This window comes from Poecilia formosa, unplaced genomic scaffold, assembly GCF_000485575.1.
Source record: "Poecilia formosa unplaced genomic scaffold, Poecilia_formosa-5.1.2 Scaffold208, whole genome shotgun sequence".
In the NCBI taxonomy this organism is placed as follows: Eukaryota; Metazoa; Chordata; class Actinopteri; order Cyprinodontiformes; family Poeciliidae; genus Poecilia; species Poecilia formosa.
The window spans coordinates 20,191-41,148 of record NW_006800147.1 but is presented as its reverse complement, the minus strand read 5'-3'; the positions used below and the strand labels follow the sequence as shown (position 1 = coordinate 41,148).

At 39.5% G+C, this 20,958-nt stretch overlaps 1 protein-coding gene and 1 long non-coding RNA gene across 3 annotated transcripts in view; one reads left to right on the top strand and one right to left on the bottom strand.

Moving 5' to 3' along the window:
* Window positions 1-20,958, top strand: part of gnal2 (guanine nucleotide binding protein (G protein), alpha activating activity polypeptide, olfactory type 2) — a 78,743-nt gene that overhangs the window by 54,570 nt on the left and 3,215 nt on the right. For both annotated transcript variants that reach the window (XM_007567387.2, XM_007567388.2), the window contains exons 6-11: window positions 17,079-17,133; window positions 17,222-17,295; window positions 18,584-18,642; window positions 18,775-18,895; window positions 20,262-20,392; window positions 20,493-20,560. In XM_007567387.2, the coding sequence (XP_007567449.1) occupies window positions 17,079-17,133; window positions 17,222-17,295; window positions 18,584-18,642; window positions 18,775-18,895; window positions 20,262-20,392; window positions 20,493-20,560 (508 nt within the window). The remainder of the gene's footprint in view (window positions 1-17,078; window positions 17,134-17,221; window positions 17,296-18,583; window positions 18,643-18,774; window positions 18,896-20,261; window positions 20,393-20,492; window positions 20,561-20,958) is intronic.
* On the bottom strand, window positions 13,841-17,052 carry LOC107838072 (uncharacterized). Its single transcript, XR_001664133.1, has 2 exons — window positions 16,090-17,052; window positions 13,841-15,568 (listed from the first exon to the last, which is right to left on the bottom strand). It is a non-coding gene; the product is annotated as an uncharacterized LOC107838072 (long non-coding RNA).

Genomic DNA, 20,958 nt, shown 5'->3' with positions numbered 1-20,958 from the left:
ACAAACATGTTTGTGTTTGTAAACTCTTTCCCCCCTGAGCATCACTCAGCATCTGCTTTGTTCCTGACGCAAGGCGTTGCTCCACCTGCTACCCGTTGTTCCACCTGCGACCCGTTGCTCCACCTGCGAACCGTTCCTCCACCTGCGACCCGTTCCTAAGTGCATTAGGTGGAGATCTGGAGCCTGTCGTAGATATCGCACATGAAAATCTCTCCGCCTGCTCAGGAGAGCGGCCATGAGAGCCTAAAGCTGCCCCGCGTTGCATGCTACATGTCACAAGATTCGTTGTGCTGCCAGTGTGTTTTTATTTTGTTTCTAGAGACCAGAGGCTCAGACAGCCTCTGCTTACTTTTAATAGCCATGTTTCCACGTCATTGTCAAGCTGAACAGAAAACTGGACAAAGAAGCAGCCAGTTTGAGGTGAATATAAAGCTTAGCACTCATGAGTTTGTCAAAAATCATTGAAATTACACAAAAATTAAACTTCATCCTCATCTAATAAAAGCAGAGACTCAAATATTTGTCTTGACTTTCTGCTCTCTTTGTAGTTTAGCATCTTTTTATTTTGCCTGAAGCTGAACAGTTTCAGTTTAGCTTCTCCAATTTAGTCGTTTTGCAGGATTTGCCGAGACGATCAGCCTGGAAAAGACTGATCAGTGCATCTTTAGTGAAAATGTTTCAATGACCAGAAAATGGTTTTACTCTTCTTTCTTCTGCAGCGTCAACATACTAAAGCTGAAGTAACTCATGAAGAAATGTTAATAATTGTTTACTGGAAAGCGTTTCGACATACAGGGTGTCTGTGCATCTTTAAAAAGTCTTACATTTTTAATGTATCTAAAATTAAGGCCTTAACATGTGAATTTATTGGGAAAACAAGTTTGCCTTAAATACGATAACCAGGTAGTTTTCTTTTTTCTTGTAGACTTTACTGCTAAAGTAATATCACACACAGACATCATCACTGTGTTCTACAAATGCTACTGCTAATATGCGCTAGCTAGCTAGCTTTTTCACGTCCATTATTATTTACCACCAGTTGGCTGGACGATCTTCGTCTTCGCCACTTCTTCTGCCAACCCATACAATTTATTTATTTGTGATTTATTCTCTTTTGTACATTTCTGTCATGATAAAAGTCTTAAATCCCATTTCTGATGTCTAAAATGTCTTAAAAAGTCTTGAGTTGGTGAAACCTGCAGAAACCCTGATTTCTAAAACATTCTTTTTCTCGTAAAATTAAAATGTAGAACCTCTGCTTGGATATTCAGATGCAGAAACGTTTCTGGTAGCCATGTTTCGTCTCTTGCGGAATTTGAATGTTGATTGTTGATCTTATATTTTATAACTTAATAAACCGCCAGTTGGATCTGAAACTATAAACTGGTCAGTTTGGCTTGGTAAAGCAGGCTCCTGTTCAACTTGCAGCTTGTATTTGTTTATTTCCTTTGGTAGTACAATTTCTTTAAATGAAAATGGAGACAAATGTTGAGGGAAATGTTCCAGTTTAACACCTAATCTAATTCAATTGTTTGTAATTGTCTGAAAGCGTTATATGACACTGTTTCCAATCTGATCCCTGCTTGGACCAGACAACTCTTATGAAATATGACAGATTATGATCCATGACCAAACCAAAATAACTCTGAGCCACTTTGTGCTGGTAGGTAATATTTACCGTTTTCATGCGTCCGAACAGTAGGACAGATTTAAATCATCAGGTGTTAATGAGGGCAGGAAACATCCACACATGCAGTTAGCATGGAGTTAGCATGCAGTTAGCATGCAGTTAGCATGCAGTTATCATATTCTCCCAAAATCATGTCTGTTGGGTTAATTGGTGTTTCTAAACTGGCCCTAGATGTGTGTGTGTGTGTGTGTTTCTGTGTGTGTGTGCGTGTGTGTTTCTGTGACCTCTACCCGTCTCTCACCCAATAAAAGATGAAAAGTTCAGGATTCACTGAACTTTATTTTTCTGTATTTTGAAACGAGCAGTTGTTGTATAACTGTTGAAGACTGAGAGTGATTTTTCTTTTCTAGAAAACTGAATTTCTAAGTTCAGCATCAGGTGTTTTGTCAAGTTGGTCCAAACATTTTATTATTGATGCAAGGGATACAACGGCCCACTAAATATCTCATAACATTTATCGTATCGCTTATCATTTATTGTGATAAATTTCTTATCATAATGAGAATTTTGGTTTATCGTTTTCATGGTAAATTTCAATTAATGATGTTTAATAACATCTAACACTGCACGTATTGCCTGAATTATTTTTTCCACTCAATAAAAGTATCAGTATCAATAAATTTAAAAACATGATTAAGTGAGGTGATGGTATGTTTTCCAGTATTTGTGTTTGTGAGGCTATGATTGCTGTGTCATGCTGCAATAGAGTAGCTAGTAGCTGCTATTGTCACAAGTACGACTAAATATGGTGCTAAAACTTTCAATCCATATCCTCACCTCTATATCCAAGCAGTACTTTGTGATTTTGATGTTGTACGTTAATGTTGAGGTTTGTGATTTAAACTGATTAGTCCTCAGTTTCCAGACTGTAACCTTCTTCAGAGTGGGATCTGTTCGATTAGATTCTGCTCTCCTTGTTTGTTTTAATTTCATTAATATGATATTCTACCTTAAAAAATTATTACAGCTCTGGTTGGACATAAATGTTTAAGATGTACTGAAAGGTTCTGGTTTCACAGCTGCTAAGATTTTCTGCAGCATGCATTGCTGGCCCTCCCCCACCTGTTGCTGTACACTGTAGAATTTAATCCCAGTTTTTCCTCACTTTTGAAGGCAAATTTGCATTTTGGAAATATATTTGAAAGGTGTTGCTGTTTTAGTTTTTTGTTTGTTTGTTTGTTTGTTTGGGAGGGTTTTTCTCATATTTTTTGTTTTCTGGTAAATCTGTCCACGTCGCTTGATGTTACTAGTAAGTAATAAACGTTACTGAGACTGAAGCGATTAATTGTGATGAATCGATTATTGAAATGCTGGGCTTTTACCTTTTTAGATAATAAAATGTGTATTTTCTTAATTAAAAAATGAATTTAATTGTTAATTTACATCTTTTAATGCATTTTGAATATTATAGTATAAAATAGTATAATAGAGGCTTAAGTGGTAAAATGAGAAATCTGCAAAATGTGTCATTGTTTTATCTGATTAATCGCTAGAAAATAATTGTTAGCTGTAGTCCTAAATGTTACTGGAGCAGCAGGAGGAATAGTTTTCTTGAAAATGATAATTTCTTACTGACCACAAATATATTTAAATTTACAGTTTCACAAAATATAGTTTAGATTCTTGTAACTTACACCATTTTTTTGTCCTAAAAAGACAAAAGAATCAGCACCCATCTGTCTCAAAGCGATCTCAGTCAACCTTTTTTCCTGTCATCTTCTCTAAGAGAGCCGTTTTGGTGAACGTGTGCAAACAGCATGAACTCGCCTGCTTTTGTTTGCTACGAGTCGGGTTGGTTGGAGGTAAAAAAAAAAAACGAGAGAGAGAGAGAGAAAAAGAGAGAGAGAGAGAGAGAGAGAGAGTTTCTGTTCCACTTAAAGGAGCGGAGCTATAAATACACGTCTTTATTTTTGGGTTAAAATGTGCGTCCATTTTAAGGGCCAGACAAAGAGCAGGGCTGGTGAATGGCGGATATCTCTGAGTGTTTTACTGTGCGCTGACAACACACACGCAGACACACACACACACACACACACACACAGACACACGCATAGACGTGTATATATACCTCAGCCTCCTGTTGTCCAGGAGTGTACAGGCAGTCTGCGGAGGACAGCGGTGACGCTGCAGCTCCCCTGCTCAGAGACTGTGGAATGGTCGACCATGCACCCCTCCTCATGTCTCCTCCCCTCCTTCCTCTACTGCTCTCTCTCTTCACCGAGACTCCCCTCCTCCTCCTCCTCCTCGCTAACCCCCCTCTCTGTCGCTCTCTTCTCTCCCCCCCTTAGAGCTTATGTAAACTAGCTGTGGAGCCAGGGCAAGCTGAGGCTATTTTTAGCAGCAGCACTGCAGAGCAGAAACTGGCTGAGGTCACGTGTGCGCAGCCAAATCAAAGGGAGTATCCCGGCAATGCGCTGTAAACAAAAGGGAAGGTCAGCGGCAGAAGGTGAGACACAGAGCGCCTCTGTGTGCCGGTTTCGTCGGACCGCCGCCGCCGCTGCTTTCTTTCTCACGTTTTGGCGCCCGGACGTGAAAGCAGTCACTCTGCAATAGGCGCTCTGTCTCCCCCTACCCTGCGCACACGTAAGCTCCACCAAAGGCAGCGTTTGGACGTGCAAGCAGAGGTTTTGCTGTCTAATCATGACATTGGCTTCTTGTTGCATCTGACCCCTCTGGGCATGCTCAGTGGGGTCGCAGTGGGGCTGCGATGCTTCCCAGCCTCGCAGCGAGGCCCCAGGGTGGCGCTGTCCAGCCACACCCAGGCAGGAACGTCTCCCCCCGCCGCGGCGACTAGTCAAACAAGCTTCAACTTTCACCTCCTGAGGAATGTGGCCAGAGGGGGACACGGGGCTATTTTTAGAAACCTTATATTCTTGTCAGTGGGGTTTGTTGACAGTTTGCGCTGCAGGATTGTTTCATCTGGCTGGGCTGACCGAGTTAGCTTCGAGGATAAGTTGAGCAAACATTTGGTGGCTAGCTCCAGTTTATCAGTCACCAACCTTAACTAGAATTGATTTGCTGAAAGCTGCAACAGGTTAAATGAAGGCTGGATGTTTTATAAAGCAGCGCTGTGGACTCAATTTTCAAAAAAGATGAATTTGTGCATTTTGTCATGCATTTTATCGTGATGAATTTCTTCTTATTTTCAAAATACATTCCAATTAATGATGTTTAAAGCCTCTCAAAACTATACAAATTTCTATTTTCTCCATATTTTTTCAATTAAAGTATCAATAAATTTGAAAATATGTGTGGAGTTTTGCAGATGGGAAGGTTTTTTGCAAAATATTTCAAACTATTTTTGACCTAGAGGGCCTCTAAACATAAATGTAACCTTTTTTTTTTAGGATTTTACTTTGACTGGACCACTCTAACACATGAATACACTTTGATATAAAACAGTGATGTCCAAACATTTTCAATAAAAATCAGTTGTTTTTATCTCCTCAGTAAAATACTAAGCAGACAATATTTTAATAAAGCATACTTGAAAAGGAATCTGTAAATTATTATAATTATTAAAAATGACAGGTAAATATTTTTCAAAACTCTTTTGGGGCTTATTCTATATTTTATATATATACTTTTCTCAACAAAGGTTGGACAGCACTTCCTGGTTTTAGCAAAGTATAATCAATGAAAACAGAAACATTATTAAGAAAAGTACTAAATAATAATTGCTTGTAAAAATTAAATTAAATTTGCTCCATTCTTGAATTGTGGACTGAGGGGCCAAACAGAATTACCTAGCGGGCTGCAAATGGCCCCCAAGCCACAGTTTGGACACCCTGATCTGTATCGATAGATCAGAAATCTGCAACTTTTATAATTGAGCCATTTTCCCCCCACTTCAGCCAAATAAAACTTGTCCTGTTTTAAGTTAAACTAATACTTTTTTACATCTATTTTCAAAAATTATTTACTTAAAACTATTTTATTTATCTGAATGGGAAGTTTTAAGTTGTTCAAAAATACTAAAACATTCGCATTAAAAACTAGACAAAAATTGGTCTGGTTTAAGATTTAGTGTTTTTACAGTGTAGAATTGATGCTGTTTGTTCATTAATGTTTTCTAACAGAAGGATTCACTGAACAGCTGGATTTACAGATTAACAGATTAAATTACACACAGGTGACTTCAGTCACTAACTGGGGATTTTATTTAGGTGGCGCAGAGTAAAGAGGCTGAGTGTAAATACGTGTTCCACATTTTATTTGATTTTTATTCATAATTATGCGGTGCTTTGTGGTGGTGGTCACATGAAATCCCAAACATTCTGAAGGTTGCATGTTTTTGCTGTAGTTTGGGTGAATCTTACTGAACTTCCTGTAGGAAAATAAAACGCTGAAGTTACTTTAAATTAAACCCTGAAAGGTTCCCATGTTGCAGTGAAACCTGCTGTTAAATCTGGCTTCTTCTTGTGTTTCAGGCGACAATAACAAGATGTCCTGCGCTAGTTTTGCATGGAGACCTGGACTGTACCGATAAACTCTGCTGGACGATAAATCGTCACAGAATTACTGCAGTGAACTATAAATGTTGTTGTTTTGAGACTATTTTCAGGTAATATTATGCATCCTCAAAGTTCAATGAACTTTAAATTCTAATGAACATTTAACACTGGCACTGGAAGATATTTTAAATATCCAAAATAAATTAACAAAACAACAGAAACAACAAATAAATTGAATTATGAAGTCTCTGTAAACAAAATTGTCCTTTAGAAAAAGGTTTAGTTGAGACCAAAATAACAGCTTGAAGACTTTTATCATCTGGTTTTTGGTAGAAGGAAAAAAAAGATAAACCAGGCAAATGGAAATTATTGAGCTTGTTTTAATTTATCATTAATTTATTACTTATTTCCTCATGCAGACGTTCAGAGTTTTCATACATCACAGCGTTTATCCAGCCTTACTTCAGCTGGACTCTCAGCATCTTTTTGCTCATTCATCCAAAGCGGCGGCGGCGGCGGCGTGTCGCTCAGGTCGGTGTATTCAGAAACTTTTTTTCGACCCCCTCCGTAATCACCTCGTCTCCCACCGGCACTCGAACGCGCGGCGGCAGGAGGGAGCGAGCGCCGGCTTGGTGCCGATGTATGGGAGAGCCTGGGAGTGGAGGGATGCGGCCGGGCCCAGGGAGAGACGGAGTGGAGGCAGGAGGCGGCGGGGTGTTGTGGGCCGACAGCGGTTGCCATGGGAACCAGGCTGCTGAAACCAGGCAGGGTCGGTGTGGAGGAAAGGAGCGTGGGGATGCCCCCGACAGGCCGAGCGGGGAGCTGCACAAACAGGCCTGCCTGCTGAAAACATGTTTCCTCTGGTGTGAATACTTATTCATCCCGTTTGACATCAGGCGCTGGGTTATTGATGTCTGATTGGAGGGGGAGAGGACAGCCCCGTTTTCGATGGGTCATCAGTTTGGTTCCAAGTGCAACGACTAATTTGACCTACATCCAGGGCTGGCCCAAACCCTTCTGGGGCCCTGAGCAGATTTTAATTTGGGGCCCCCCAATTACCAACATGCCAACCCCAGATACTGCATCATTCACAGCCTGCAAGACGTCGGCAACATACCAAGGCCTCTCACAACGGCGATACATCATCATAGACGATATTGCGATAAACGATAATATTGTTTTCAGATCATTGTCACGTAATATAATGGTAATAATGGCATAATAATGCAAGAACTCATTCTCACAGCTCCATAAACCTTAAATCCTATGGAATATTAACACTTTTACTGGAAGACATCAAAAGTTTTCAAAATAAAACAACAGAAACGACAAATAAAATTAATTATGAAGTCTCTGTAAATAAAGTTGTCTAAAAAAAAGGGCCAAAGTTTCAGACTGAAAACTTTTATCATCCAGTTTTTGGTAGAAAGACAGAAAAGAGCGAAAAACGCTAAATTACGCAAATCGAAATTATTGAGCTCATTTTGATTTATTATGCCATTAATTGATTTATTGCTTATTGCAACAGGCCTAAACACGTCTACTGTCATTACCGTCATTCGTGATCAGCTTACGTCACGCCGGTTATTCAGGGACGCACTGATCCACTTCCAATATCGATATCTGAGGATTAGTGTCGGCCGATACAGAAAAACGCCACCGAATTGATTTAAAACGTTTCTTTTGTTAAACGTTCACATCAGTAAATATCAGTAAATTTGAAAATATTATTAAATGCCTTTAAAGTTTAGTGATATAAATCCAGAAGAATGTTTTTAAGAACAATATTTATGTATGTGATAAATGCTAAAAAATAATCTTTATCGCCAAAGTACTTCAAAATATTGCAATAAAATTTTAAGGCATCTTAACTGTTTGACATAATGATGAATTTACAGTAAACAAGTTCAGTTTTATGTCCTGTTTTTAAAATGAAATGTGTAAAATGTGCTGACCTTCTCATCATCTTCTTACATAAACAGTTGTGATAAAACATTAAACTGTTCTGGGGTCCGATCAACTCGCTGATGCCTTGAGGCGGCGGTTGTTTTTCCTGAGAAGGACTGAAATCTGCCCAGCGCCGCCGGTTGGACTATTTTTACTCTTTTTTCTATTTTTGGTATAATTCACGTATCGACGTTTGCGCTTCTGTATTAATTAGAGAAAGCCGTCTGTCAATTTCACAGAGAGAAAGAAGCGCATGTGGACTGGCGAGCGGTTCTGCCTCCAACGCGCGCGGCGTAAGGGCGCACGCAGACACTGAGCAGACGCAAGAGGACATTGCTGTGTATTTTACATTTTTATATACAACACCCTTCAAGCCTGTGATTTGATGGGGCCCTGGAGGGCCAATCGACCGCCGCTGAGATAAAGCAGGCGCTTTTGTTTACACAAGATTCGGTTTGACTTTCAGGAGCGTCTCTGTCCCCCGCTCCTATATTTAGGAAGTACCCACTGAGACCTGCTTGATGGATCCGCCCGGTTCCAGATCCATCTCCCAATCTGCGCAGCGTTTCTTGTTTGGATGGATGAGCTGAACCCCGGGGGCGCAGGTCTTTCCAAAAGGTGACCAGGATGCTTCACCACGTCACTCTGGGTTACGCAATGAGTAGATCAGTGGTTCCACTGGGTCCTTTCTAGTTAGTGAAGACGGACATTTTGGATTACATTTGTGCATACGATTTATACTATATTCAAAGTCTCTTTGCAGCCTGAAAAAGTATGATAGTAATTTCTAGCTGTGGTGAAAAAATAAAGGGGATCTTTGTGCAGAATTCATATTTTGCCCGTTTTTGTTCCTCCATTTGGGTCTCGACTGCTTCCAAAAACACCCAAAGCACTTAGAAAAAAAACACCCATGTGTTTTTTTGGTGTCTGGAAAATGAGCAGTTTCAAAAACCTCCTGATTGCCGAGTCAGACTGCATCGTTACCTAGCAACCCGAGTCCAGCCCGTCAACTAGCAACCTGAGTGGAACTCCAGCAATTTAGTCAGCTGGTTTTATCATTGTATAATGGCTGCTGGAAAAGGCAAGTGAGTTGTTGTTGACTTAATATTCAGAAACCCATCCGTCCGTCCGTCTGTCCATCCATCCATCCATCCATCCATCCATCCATCCATCCATCCATTCTGAACTTCACAGTTTGTTCTTTAAAGGTTGACTGGTAACCACATGGAGCTTTTATATCAGAAAAAAACTTAAAATTTGATATAAAAACTGTTTGAAAACTAAATTTTACAGAAAGCACTTTAAAAATTATTAAAGTACAGTTCAGTAATGACTCAGCTCATTTGGAGTTAATATTAAGAACAAAGCTCTTAAATATTTAGCTGACTTTTTACACATCTATTGTCAGAATTTAGAGTTCAAATAATATCTGTGCATCCCTAAACGACATCTAAATAACTTAGAAAGGTTTCAGACTTTTTTATTTTAAAAGCAGCTGTGCCAGCTGAAATATATGGTAAAACCTGTGAGCTGGAAACATTTTAATCAAACGTTCCAGCTGTGAAACTCGGTGCCGTGGCGCAGCTGAGCTTCACAGCGCTGTCACTAGTCAGTTGGACCCTAAAGTGAAAATCCATTATGCTGGCCTAAGCGGCTCAAAATATGGAAACTATTGATCCGATCCTCTGCACTTCTAATTAAAGAAGGTCTGCTATTTGTAAAAAGTCAACCCAATTATCAGATGAGCACATGAGGCCGGGTGCTGTTTGTTGGTGTGAACGTTTTAGCGCTTTAACACATCCTGCAGTTCAGAGGTTTTTTTATCACAAATTTAAAGCAAATTCTTGCAGTTTGGTTTAATCTTCCTGCAGAGGTCCACTCTGCCTGTTCAGTGGCATGAAAACGCCTCGCAGGTTTCCTCTGTTCTGTGTTTTAGATCATCAAATAGAGTTGAACATCAGAGAGAAACAGTTTTTAAATCATATCTATGAAGGACAAAAATCTGCCTGATTTGAAGTAATAGCACCTGAAAGCTAATCTGTCGCTCCGTCGTTATGCAGAGTTGTTTTAATTCAGCCACATTTGATGGTTTTTCTGCTAGTGAGCAGAATTTACTGTTCCATTAATTATAGCAGGTAATTCAGGCCCAGGCCACTATACCGCCACCACCATGTTTGATTTCAGGCTTGATCTCACAGGAGAGGAGCCTTTTGATTTTAGGAGGAACATCACAGGGGTTTTATTTGGCGTTTGTGTTTTTTTTCCAGCAGTTGGTTTCACCTTGAAATTCTCCAACGGAGGCCATTTTTGCACAGACTCTGTTGAAAGATGAACTCTGACCTTTCTTATCCAGTAGATTATTTTTGATTGGATCCGAAATTGCAATATTTATCACATTTTCATCTTCTCTTTCACAATCAAACCCTTTGGAAAACCTGTTCCCCTCCTCGCCTGTGGTGGCGCTGCACCAAGAACCATTGAAGGAAAAGACAGAAAAACCTCTGAAGAAGACACTGAACACAACTTCCTTCTTCCCAAAATGTAAAAAAAAATGGAGTAGCATCAGATTTTAGCAGTTTTAGGATTTCTCTTTTGTCTTTGGTAAAAAAAACCACAACCCATTTCTCCTGCTAGACCTACACTAGTGTGTTTGTGTTTATTGTATTTACCCAGAATGCCCTGCGCTGTAGTCCACTTGCTAAATATATCTTTTGGTTCAGTTTTGGTTTGATTGTTGCTCAGTGTGTTGTTCTCTCAGCGCTTGGCCTTTTTTTTGAGCCCGTGTTCTCCAGTTAACGTCATTCGATCCTGGAGAAGCAGCATTCAGCTTCCACACATCGCAAATCTGGAACAAACTTCCAGAAAACTGCAAAACACCCGAAACACGGAGTTTTTGTTTAAAGTCTTTTTTGAATCACAGTGAATGAAACGTAGACCAACATTTTGATGTTTATTGATTTTGGTGATGGCACACATCAAAATGCAATGCTTGTTCAGTTATTGACTGCATGGAGTTTTCTTTGCAGCTTAGCAGTTGTGTGCTTTTAGTATGTAAAGCATCTTGAACTGCCTGCTGAAATAAACTTGATTAATTGATTGGTCATGATTTAATTCAGCACAGGAGCCGGTTCTATTTTCACTCATCTGCAGGTCGGTTTGGTAAACTTCACTGAATTTGAAAATGTAATTTTCTTTATTAAAAGTTTAGCTTGGTTTCGTAAAAACGTGCCAGTAGGAACGGTTGTTGTTGAGTTTGTTGTTAAAAGCTCCATAAAGCAAACATAAATTTAGCTTCAGCTGATGAAATGGACTCCATTAACAGTCGTAGTTTTGGAGGCACCACCTTCCCTTCGCTCTGTTTCTGTTCATAGGGCAGCAGCAGGTGACCTGCCCCCACGTCGGGGTCGGAGGCCCCAGAGCCTCTGCATCAACTGGCCCTCAACATGTTGCTCTGCGTGCGTGCGTGCGTGCGTGCGTGCGTGCGTGCGTGCGTGCGTGCGTGCGTGCGTGCGTGCGTGAGGCTACGCTCACGTCTGTGTTTTATGTAAAGATTAGGCAAACAACACAGAAAGACCAGAACAAGTCAAGTGATTCTGTCCATAACAGAGCTTCTGCATAGCAACAGAGACGGGCCTGCAGGACCGGTACGCCGTGTTTGAGCCCAACACACACTGCAAAAACACAAACCCTCACCAAGTGTGTTTGGTCTGATTTCTAGTGCAGTTATCTCACTATGCTAGAAATTAGACAAAACCAACTTATAAGTAACTTTTCAGCTTGTTTTAAGTAAATAATTTTACTTATAAGAATGCGTTTTTCACGTGTTGTTTAGCCGCGTTCGCTTCATTTGGGCAACAACGGGTCTAAAAACTGAATTTCTAGGTTTGTTTTGGTCATAATCAGACTGAATTCTTACAGAAGACGTTTGTTAAAATAAAATAAAAATCATAAATTTCTCTTGTTTGTGGATTGTTGGACTTTTCAAATGTAATCCAAGTGTTTTTAGCCAGTTTTTTGCATAAACCTTATGCAAAAACACAAAATGTAACCGAGTGTTTTTGGTCTAGTTTCTAGTGCAAATATCTTCGTATGTTTTAAAAAAGCAAAATTAACTTACGAGAAACTTTTCAGGAAGACATAGGAGCTGGTTTTAAGTAAATTATTCTTTAGTAATGATGAAAATGCTCTAGTTCCACTGGCATATTAGTTAAGTAAAAATTCATTTTTATAAGTGAAATAATCTGCCTGTGGAACCAGAACTTCATCAATATTAAGGAATTAGTAAAGCAAGCTCCTATATCTTGTTGTAAGTTAGTTTTTGTCTCATTTTAACCCTTTAATATCTGTTTCAAATCTCATCCTGGATATTTTTGCTGATTTTAATTGTTTGCGGTTCTTTAAATGTCCTGTGAGTAAATGTATTTGCCCATTTATCCATAACAACTGAAACTTTTTATTTTTGCAATTTGCCGTCTGTTGAAAGAGTGTCTGATCAGATTAATTTCACTCCCTGCTTCGGCAAGGTGAAATTACCGTAATTACATGATGTTGGCTGGAAAGCGCAACATCTCCCCTTTCAGAAACCGTTTTAATTTTTCAGATAGCGCAAAGTCTGGTGGAGTTACGGTACTGGAAATCTGGCTGGATCGTCGCCGGCCCGTTCGGTCTGGAAGGGTTAAGTGCACTGAGATATGTACACTGGAAGGTAGACCAAAAATACTTGGTAAGATTTTGTGTTTTTGCCGCGCAGAGCCAACGGCGGCGACTGTAAAGCACAACAGAGCGACCATTAGCTTTACATCTAAAGTTCAAAACAGATCTGCCTGTAAGACATGAGCATTTACAGGATGGACGGGAATTAGCAGCTGGTTTATCAGCACTGTGTACAAGTACTATAGCGTACTTTGCTTTATATATGTACTACAGCGTACTTTGCTGTGTGTATATGTACTGCAGCGTACTTTGCTGTGTGTATATGTACTACAGCGTACTTTGCTGTGTGTATATGTACTGCAGCGTACTTTGCTGTGTGTATATGTACTACAGCGTACTTTGCTGTGTGTATATGTACTGCAGCGTACTTTGCTGTGTGTATATGTACTACAGCGTACTGTGTGAGCTGCACACATTAAAACAAAGGGGGGTAAAGCTGCGGCTGCTCGCTCTCAGTCTGCAGCTCTGACAAAGCGGCCGCATCGCAGCGATCTGGGAATGCCAACGCTGAACCAGAGCTGGGAGGAGACTGAGGAAAACGGCAGAACCTTAAAAAAGACGGACTCGGCTATTCCTGCGTCCAGTTAAATAAAAGCTGCGCCCTAACACTTGGATTAGGAATTACATTCACCAACGCTAACTTTTCTGCTTTTCGTTGGCTTTTTTATGGATCTCTTGCTCCGTTTTCTTTCTTTCTTTTTTTTGGAGATTATATTTGGATATCTAGTACTGCTGTCACATGGCAGTCACAAAGCACTCTGTAATTATAACCTAGCTATGTTTCTGCAAGGAAGACTAAAAATACTAAACACATATGTGCTGTTTTTTTTAGACTGAATGTGTTTGGGCTTTTTTATTTTTGGGGGGAAGGAGGAGTTGGTTTGTGTGTGCAGTGCTACTTATGGTACTAACTGGTAATCAGACGTACTACTATTGGATTAATTGTGTTTGTGACACAAGAATGAGTTAAAAAAATCACCTTGTTTGGTTTTTGTTTTTGTCATTTTCAGCATAATTTAAGACGGATTTTTTTTTTCAGCTTTGAAGCAGAAAATTAATCTGTTTGTAATCTGCTATTCAGGTTTTTCCACACTTATCCATCTTGCATAATGAGAGTCTGAATATCTGCTGTTTATCTGTGAAATCACCAGCAGCAGTCACTACTCAGAACTTTTAAAAATATATACTTCTCCTAATGCAGGGCTTATTTAGCTAACGAACAGATGAAACAAATCAGTACTGTTTAATACTTTGTCTTTTTTTTATTATTCTTTTACTGCATTCCAACATTTTTGCTCTCAGAAACACAAATTTACCTTCAGAGCAGTGGTCTGAGATTATCTATTGATTTTCTTAGTAAAAATGAGCAGGAAATCTGCAAAAATACATAGTTGAGATAATTTTTAGAGCGCTGCTCCGTCTGCTGTTTATTGGGAAACGGATGTTTCCTAATATGTTGTTTTTTTTTCAATTAGAAATCCTAAATTGAGCCTCGTTTTACATCGTTTTAATACGTTTGCCTGCCTCTTTTCCTGTCAGAAACAAACTTTCTTGGATGAATTAATGTTAAATTTAAATCTGAAAGGGGATTGAATGAATTTGAAACTGTCAAGCATGGCAGCATTATGCTGTGGGACGGTTTTCCTGCCAGCTCGCCCATTACTCCCTCCCTATCTTGGGCTGTAGTTCAGCTATTATTTGAGCTTTTGAGATGCTAATTATTAGCTAAAGGTTTTAGATTTCCATCTAAAACCGGAGGGAATAATTGCCCAAACGTGCAAAGTTTCCACCAAACAAATTATGAAAAATCTCCAAAAGGAACTAAAATGCTGCCACCATCAGGTTAGAAAAACCAGTTTAACTTGATTAAACAGGCTAACATTAGAGTTAGCGTCTATTAAAAGTTTGTAGACGATTCTTCAAAGCTGAATCTGTTCCAGGAAATGAACTAATTTAAATTAACTCCACCAAAACTTCCATAGAAAGATGCTAAATATCCAACCAGTGATTAAGATGCAACTAAATAATATTTAACCAAATATGTTACAATATTATGATTGCAGAAAAAACACAATAAAATCGGACTTTTGCTCCCAAATCATTAAAAAATTATCATCCAGTAATATTTATCACAAAAGCTCCATGGTTTAGATATAATAATGTTGTGTAATTAGTGTTGTATATTAAACTTTACATGTAAACTTCCTGTTTGTTGCAAGTTGTAAATTACCCAACCTGTTAGTTTTAAGTGCTGTCGTCTTTTTTCCGCCCTTTTTGCATCTTTTCTTTTTTTTTCTTTTCTTTTTTTTTTTTTACAACTTTTAGTCATGCGGCAGTTTGTGTGAGAAAGTTTTGTTGCCCTTTCAGAAATAGTCCTACTTCTCCTTTCGTCTGCAGCAGAAATAGTCGGCGTGATGAAAACGTCGCTGTCAGAGCACATGAGCGACGTTGCTGTTATCTAATGGCTCATAATGCACTATTCATTCTGGGTTATTTAATCCTCGCTGGGCGTGTTGGTGTGCCGCTTTCAGGCGCCTGAAGTGAAAACGAAGAGACCTGTAGAGGAGCACGCGCGTCGCGTTTCCTGTGTGCTGCAGCCGCGCCGTCTGGCTGGTGACATCCTGAAACTGCAGATGGGTTGGTTAGAAAATCAAAGATGGTGAGGAGATGACCCGGTTTGGCCCACATCTGGGTCAGTGCTGCTGAAGGAAGTCACCGCCGTCAGCTGAATGCAGCTTCCTGTCTGAAACATCCTCCACCTCCTCTGAGTTGATGGGAAGGAAAAATAGCTTTCGTTACGATTTTGTTTTTTAGGTTAGTTTATTTATTTAAAAAATATTCATAACTCAAATAAGATGAAGTAAAGGAGAGAAGTAGAAGTACTAACTTATTTGACCCTGACCCCCCTCTCTCAAGTGTCTCATGTTACACATTAATCTTTATAAAAACAAATATATATGTAAAATTAAATGAAGATTTCTGCTTTTGAAAAAATACAAGACATCAAAATTATTGTTAATCAGTTGATGTTTCTTTAAAATAGTTAAATTATCACTGCTACGATGCAAGCTAATTACAAGTGATGCTAATAATAGTTAGCTAAGGAATGACAAAGAATCTGGTGTTGATATGTTGGTATGGGGGCCCTGAATAAAGATCAGCTCAGGTTTGGACCGGCCCTGATGGCTGCTTTTTACCTCTAGTTTAAAAACCCAGCGCAACACTTGACAATCAGGAGGTTTTATCAAGAAAGATATGTGAAAACGATATGTAGGGTGTGAATACTTTTGCGAGCGTAATGGAGTCCCCTGTTGGAAGTCATTTCTGGGTGATCCGGGTCATCCAGAGGCCCGACCCGGCTCCGGTTGTTCCGAGCCCGCTGTGCTGCTGCTGCTGCTGCTGCCGTCGTCTCTTTCACAACAGAGGGAGCATGTGCAGCAGCAGCAGCAGCAAGCTGTCTAACCTCCACAATAACCGCCTTATGCAATCACTCTGGCTAGAGACAGACAAAAATAGCCCAGACTGAGCGCGGCCGCCCTCTAGTGGCGCGCAGCTGCAACAGCAGCGGCCTCCCCGGGCCTCTGCAGGGAGTCAGACATGGCGGCTGCCTCCGGATCGGACTGGTCCGTTTGTTTCCTCCTGTTCGGTTCTCAGGGTTCATTCAGGTGCTTGAAATCCTTGGGAATCCTTGAACAGGTGTTTTAAATGTTTGGTAAGTGCTTGAAATATGCACAACTGCATATATTATTGCCAAAATTATTTCTATTTCCTAAATGCCAGAAAACTTAGCAAGAAGATTTTTGTTTTGTGTTTAATCATTAAATTTGAGCAGGAATATTTGTGTGGATTGTTTCAATGTAATGAATATTTATTATTCCTAACGGCTCTGTGACTTATTGATCATTTTATATTTCATAGATTACAAAACTTTATTGAATTGTGGAATTTTTGTTAAATTATTGTTTTGTTCTTGAGAGAAACCTTTCAAAACATTACATTTTGTTATATTTTAGTTCATTTTGTCCCTGATGTAGAACGTGGAATACAAACACAAGACATTATTAATAGTAATAAATGACATATAATAGTGAATTGTAACTGTCTTTTTGTAGTTCATTAGTTCATTCAAGTGCTGGAACATTTTGAAAACTTACCTTGAAGATGCTTAAAAATGCTTGACTTTTACCGTTGAATAAAGTGTACAAACCCTGTATTTTACTGTTTCTGTGAATCTAAAGTTTAAAAATCTATCTTTTTTCCTTTTTTTTTTGCAGTTTCTTGGACAGAATTGACTCAGTAAGACAGAGCGACTACACGCCCACAGACCAGGTCAGTCCTGCTAATCTGCTCCAAAGAGGCAGCTTCTTGTTTTTATTCTTATTTTTATTTTTAAATCGTCCTTCATTTCTGTGCGCAGGATCTTCTACGCTGCCGAGTGTTAACTTCAGGGATTTTCGAGACGAGGTTCCAAGTAGACAAAGTCAACTTTCAGTAAGTCGGACCAAAGTGTGGCTCGCGGGCCACTTGCGGCCCTCGGAACAGTTCTGTGTGGCCCTTGGCTTGAAAAAACAAAACAAGAATTGTATAAAAACTGGCTTCCTGCCTCAGGTGGTTAAAATCTGTTGGTGAAAGTTTCACTAATGCTGATAACAAAAAACATTTTAAAATCTTAAAATGTAATGTGCAGCACAAAGTATTCGTGTATGTTTTACATTTAATTTCATTAATTAGTAATTGGGACCAAAAACAACCAGTGACTTTTACTAAGATGCAGACATTGCAACGCCACAAACCGTTCCTGTTAATAAAAATACACAAAAATCCAGAAAAAGATGAAAACTTTAGGATATGTTTTTTTTTGTTGTTGTTGTTTTTAATCAGGCAAACCTGCAGTTCTCTTCAAATCTACAAAAAACTACAGAAATCTGTCTGTCATTAAAATATTATTTTTGCTTTGTTTATTTAGCAAGTAAAAATAAAGAAGTAAACAAAGTCTTAAAAAGGAAAGTTTGTACAACCCGCTCTAAAACTAGACAGAGATCAGAAAACGCTGAAATGACACGCCACCAGAAGCACATTTAGAAATCGTCATAATTTTGTGCTCCCAGCTTATTTTTGTCAATTTTATAAGCCGAATATTTCGCGGCCGCTAAAAGGACGCATTGTTCCTGTTACGTCCACATCCACTCTTACGTCGTCTGTTATGCAGCCGCTCTGCAGAACTCCGTCAGCCGGCTCCGAAAGCAGAGCCTCCAGAGGCGTTTTCCAGTAATTTTCTCCTTTTAGAAGCGTTTTGACCCGGTCCCGTTTTGGCATCACCAAAACGGGAAAAGGAATAATGGCGGATCGGAATGCCCTCCTGGGCGTCAATACTATATTTACCTTTTCCTCGTGATTCTGGGCCTGAAATGTCAGAAGTTTGTTCCCTCCAACATCAACGCCGCCTCAAAGGAGAGAGAAAACAAAACAACAAGAAGGAAACAGAGCCGGGGACGACTGGACTGAACTGAATCACTGAACTGAACTGAATCACTGGACTGAACTGAATCACTGGACTGAACTGAACTGACCTGAACTGAACAATTGAACTGAACTAAATATCTGAACTGAATGTCTGAAATGAACTGAATCATTAATTGACCTACTGAACCGAACATTTAGAATTTTTTTCTATTTTCGGAACGTCTGTCTGTCTGTCTCTCTGTCTCTCTCTCTGTCTGTCTGTCTATCTGTCGCGTTGCTGTCTCGCTCTGACCTGCTGTTTGTTTCCGTACCACAGCATGTTTGATGTCGGCGGTCAGAGAGATGAAAGGAGAAAATGGATCCAGTGCTTTAACGGTGAGACCTCCAGCTGTTTAATATCAATTAAACATCAGTTAAACATCAGTTAAACATCAGTTAAATGTTGCTAATAGCAGTAAAACCAGAGGTTAAATGTGTCCTGACTCTGAGTCTGTGCTGTTCCTCCAGACGTCACTGCTATCATCTTCGTGGTGGCCAGCAGCAGCTACAACATGGTAATAAGGGAAGACAACAACACCAACAGGCTACGGGAAGCACTGGACCTTTTCCGCAGTATTTGGAATAACAGGTGAGACCCGACTGGGAGACAGCAGCTCCTTTCTCTGCCCTTAGCACCACTCAGTCATTGTCTGCGTTACAGACCAACTAATACAGACTGTTAAGGCCAATACTGATTATCAGTCTAATCAAACTCCAAAATGTGCCGCCATTCTTAAATTTTATTTTATTTTTTATCTTTTGGGGTGATTCTCGTTTTTGATATTAGATTTTCTTCCTCCATTTAAATAATAAAAATGGCACAATGATGAGAAATGTTTAAAAAAAGTATTAATTTAAAACTGAAGGGAAGAATATGGAAAGAGGAAAATAAATCAGTGTATGGTTTAAACAAAAATTACAGTAAATAAAAAATAAATATGGAAAACAGAGAAAATGATTAAATGAAATGTCACAATAAATAGAGTATGAAAAGAATCATGCAATATATATAGGATCTGGGGAAAATGAAAATGAAAGAATAGTAATAGTGTTACATTAATACTATTAACAATTATGAATATGTATTACTTTATGACACTTTGTAAATCAAGGAAGTTTGCACCTTGTTTTTATGCAATATTTGCCACATTAACTACTTTGTCAAGCCATTTATTAATTTCTATAGCTACTGGTAATTTTGGCAGGATGAGCCTTCCGTACGTTCAATAGTTTAACCTTCACATGTCTGTGAATCTGTGCTTAAATTCAGAGTCCTCCCTCATACTTGCTGAATAATGTTTTATTGTTGGTGTTATAGATAATCTACCTACAGCAGTGGTGGAAAGAGCTCACACATTTTTACTGCAGGATTTAAGAAAACATAAAGCTTGTAAAAAAAAATGTACCAGTGTCATAATCATCACATAACTTGAGCTGCTGTCAGCAAAAATCCAGGTTACATGCAAAATTATTGAAAGACGTCAGCGAGGATCAAAGTTTCAGATTGCTGTTTAGATCTGGACTTTGACTAGGCCACTCTGATACATAAATATTACATTTTAATCCAAACCCATGTAGCTCTGGCTGCAGCCTTCAGATAATGGTTTGTGTTTATTTCAACCCAACTTGTTGAAGAAGTGCATCCCACAGCATCATGCTGCCAGATCTGCCACGGTAGCAAAATTATCCGGACGATAAATCGTCCCAGAAGTTATCGCGATAAATGATATTATTTGGTGACCATTTTCAGCTGATATAATATCAATAAATTCTGAATTATAATGGAACTAAAACTGAAGACTTTTATCATCCAGTTTTTGGTAGAAAGAGAGAAAAACAAATCATGCTAGGGGGAATCATTGATCTTGTTTAATTGGTTGATTGATTGATTGATTGATTGCTTAGGCCTGGATGGTGTTCAACAGTAAAATAAGCTGTTGCTGTTTGTTTTTCAGATGGTTACGCACTATATCCGTCATTTTATTCCTGAACAAGCAGGACATGCTGGCTGAGAAAGTATTAGCCGGAAAGTCCAGAATTGAGGACTATTTCCCCGAATACGCTCGCTACACCATACCAAATGAAGGTCAGTGGCTCGCCTCGCCTCGCCGCCGCGACGCTAACAGGCACTTAGCCACACTGGTTTCCTGTTGTGTTTTTAAAAGGAGACTCTGTTGTCCTTTCAGCAACTCCTGAACCAGGCGAAGACCCCAGAGTGACGCGAGCCAAATTCTTCATCCGAGACGAGTTCCTTGTAAGTACGACGCCTGAATTTAGCCGCCTGATTGTCGGGGTAACGACCCACAGGTGCGTTAGCCCAACAGAAATAGGTTTTCTCTAAATAATGTAGATGTTGACAGAGTTTCCATGGCTCCGGCTAATCTCTGAGACCCGGATAGCATCATTATCTGGGTTGTTTTCTAAGAACCTTGGTGGGAATAGTGGGCATTTCTTTATGAAAGAGCGGTTCTATTTTTGGCGTCTGCCAAAGCAGGGTTTCCATTTTGTCCCTTTGTGGTTTGTTCAATGCCTCAGCGTGTTTCATATTAAAATAAGACGACTGCATCTTAATGATGACTAACGTTGGTCTAAAAATGCTTGTTTGGTCACTGCCTGACTCATGTTAACCGCGTTCGTGGTGACTGTCGCTAT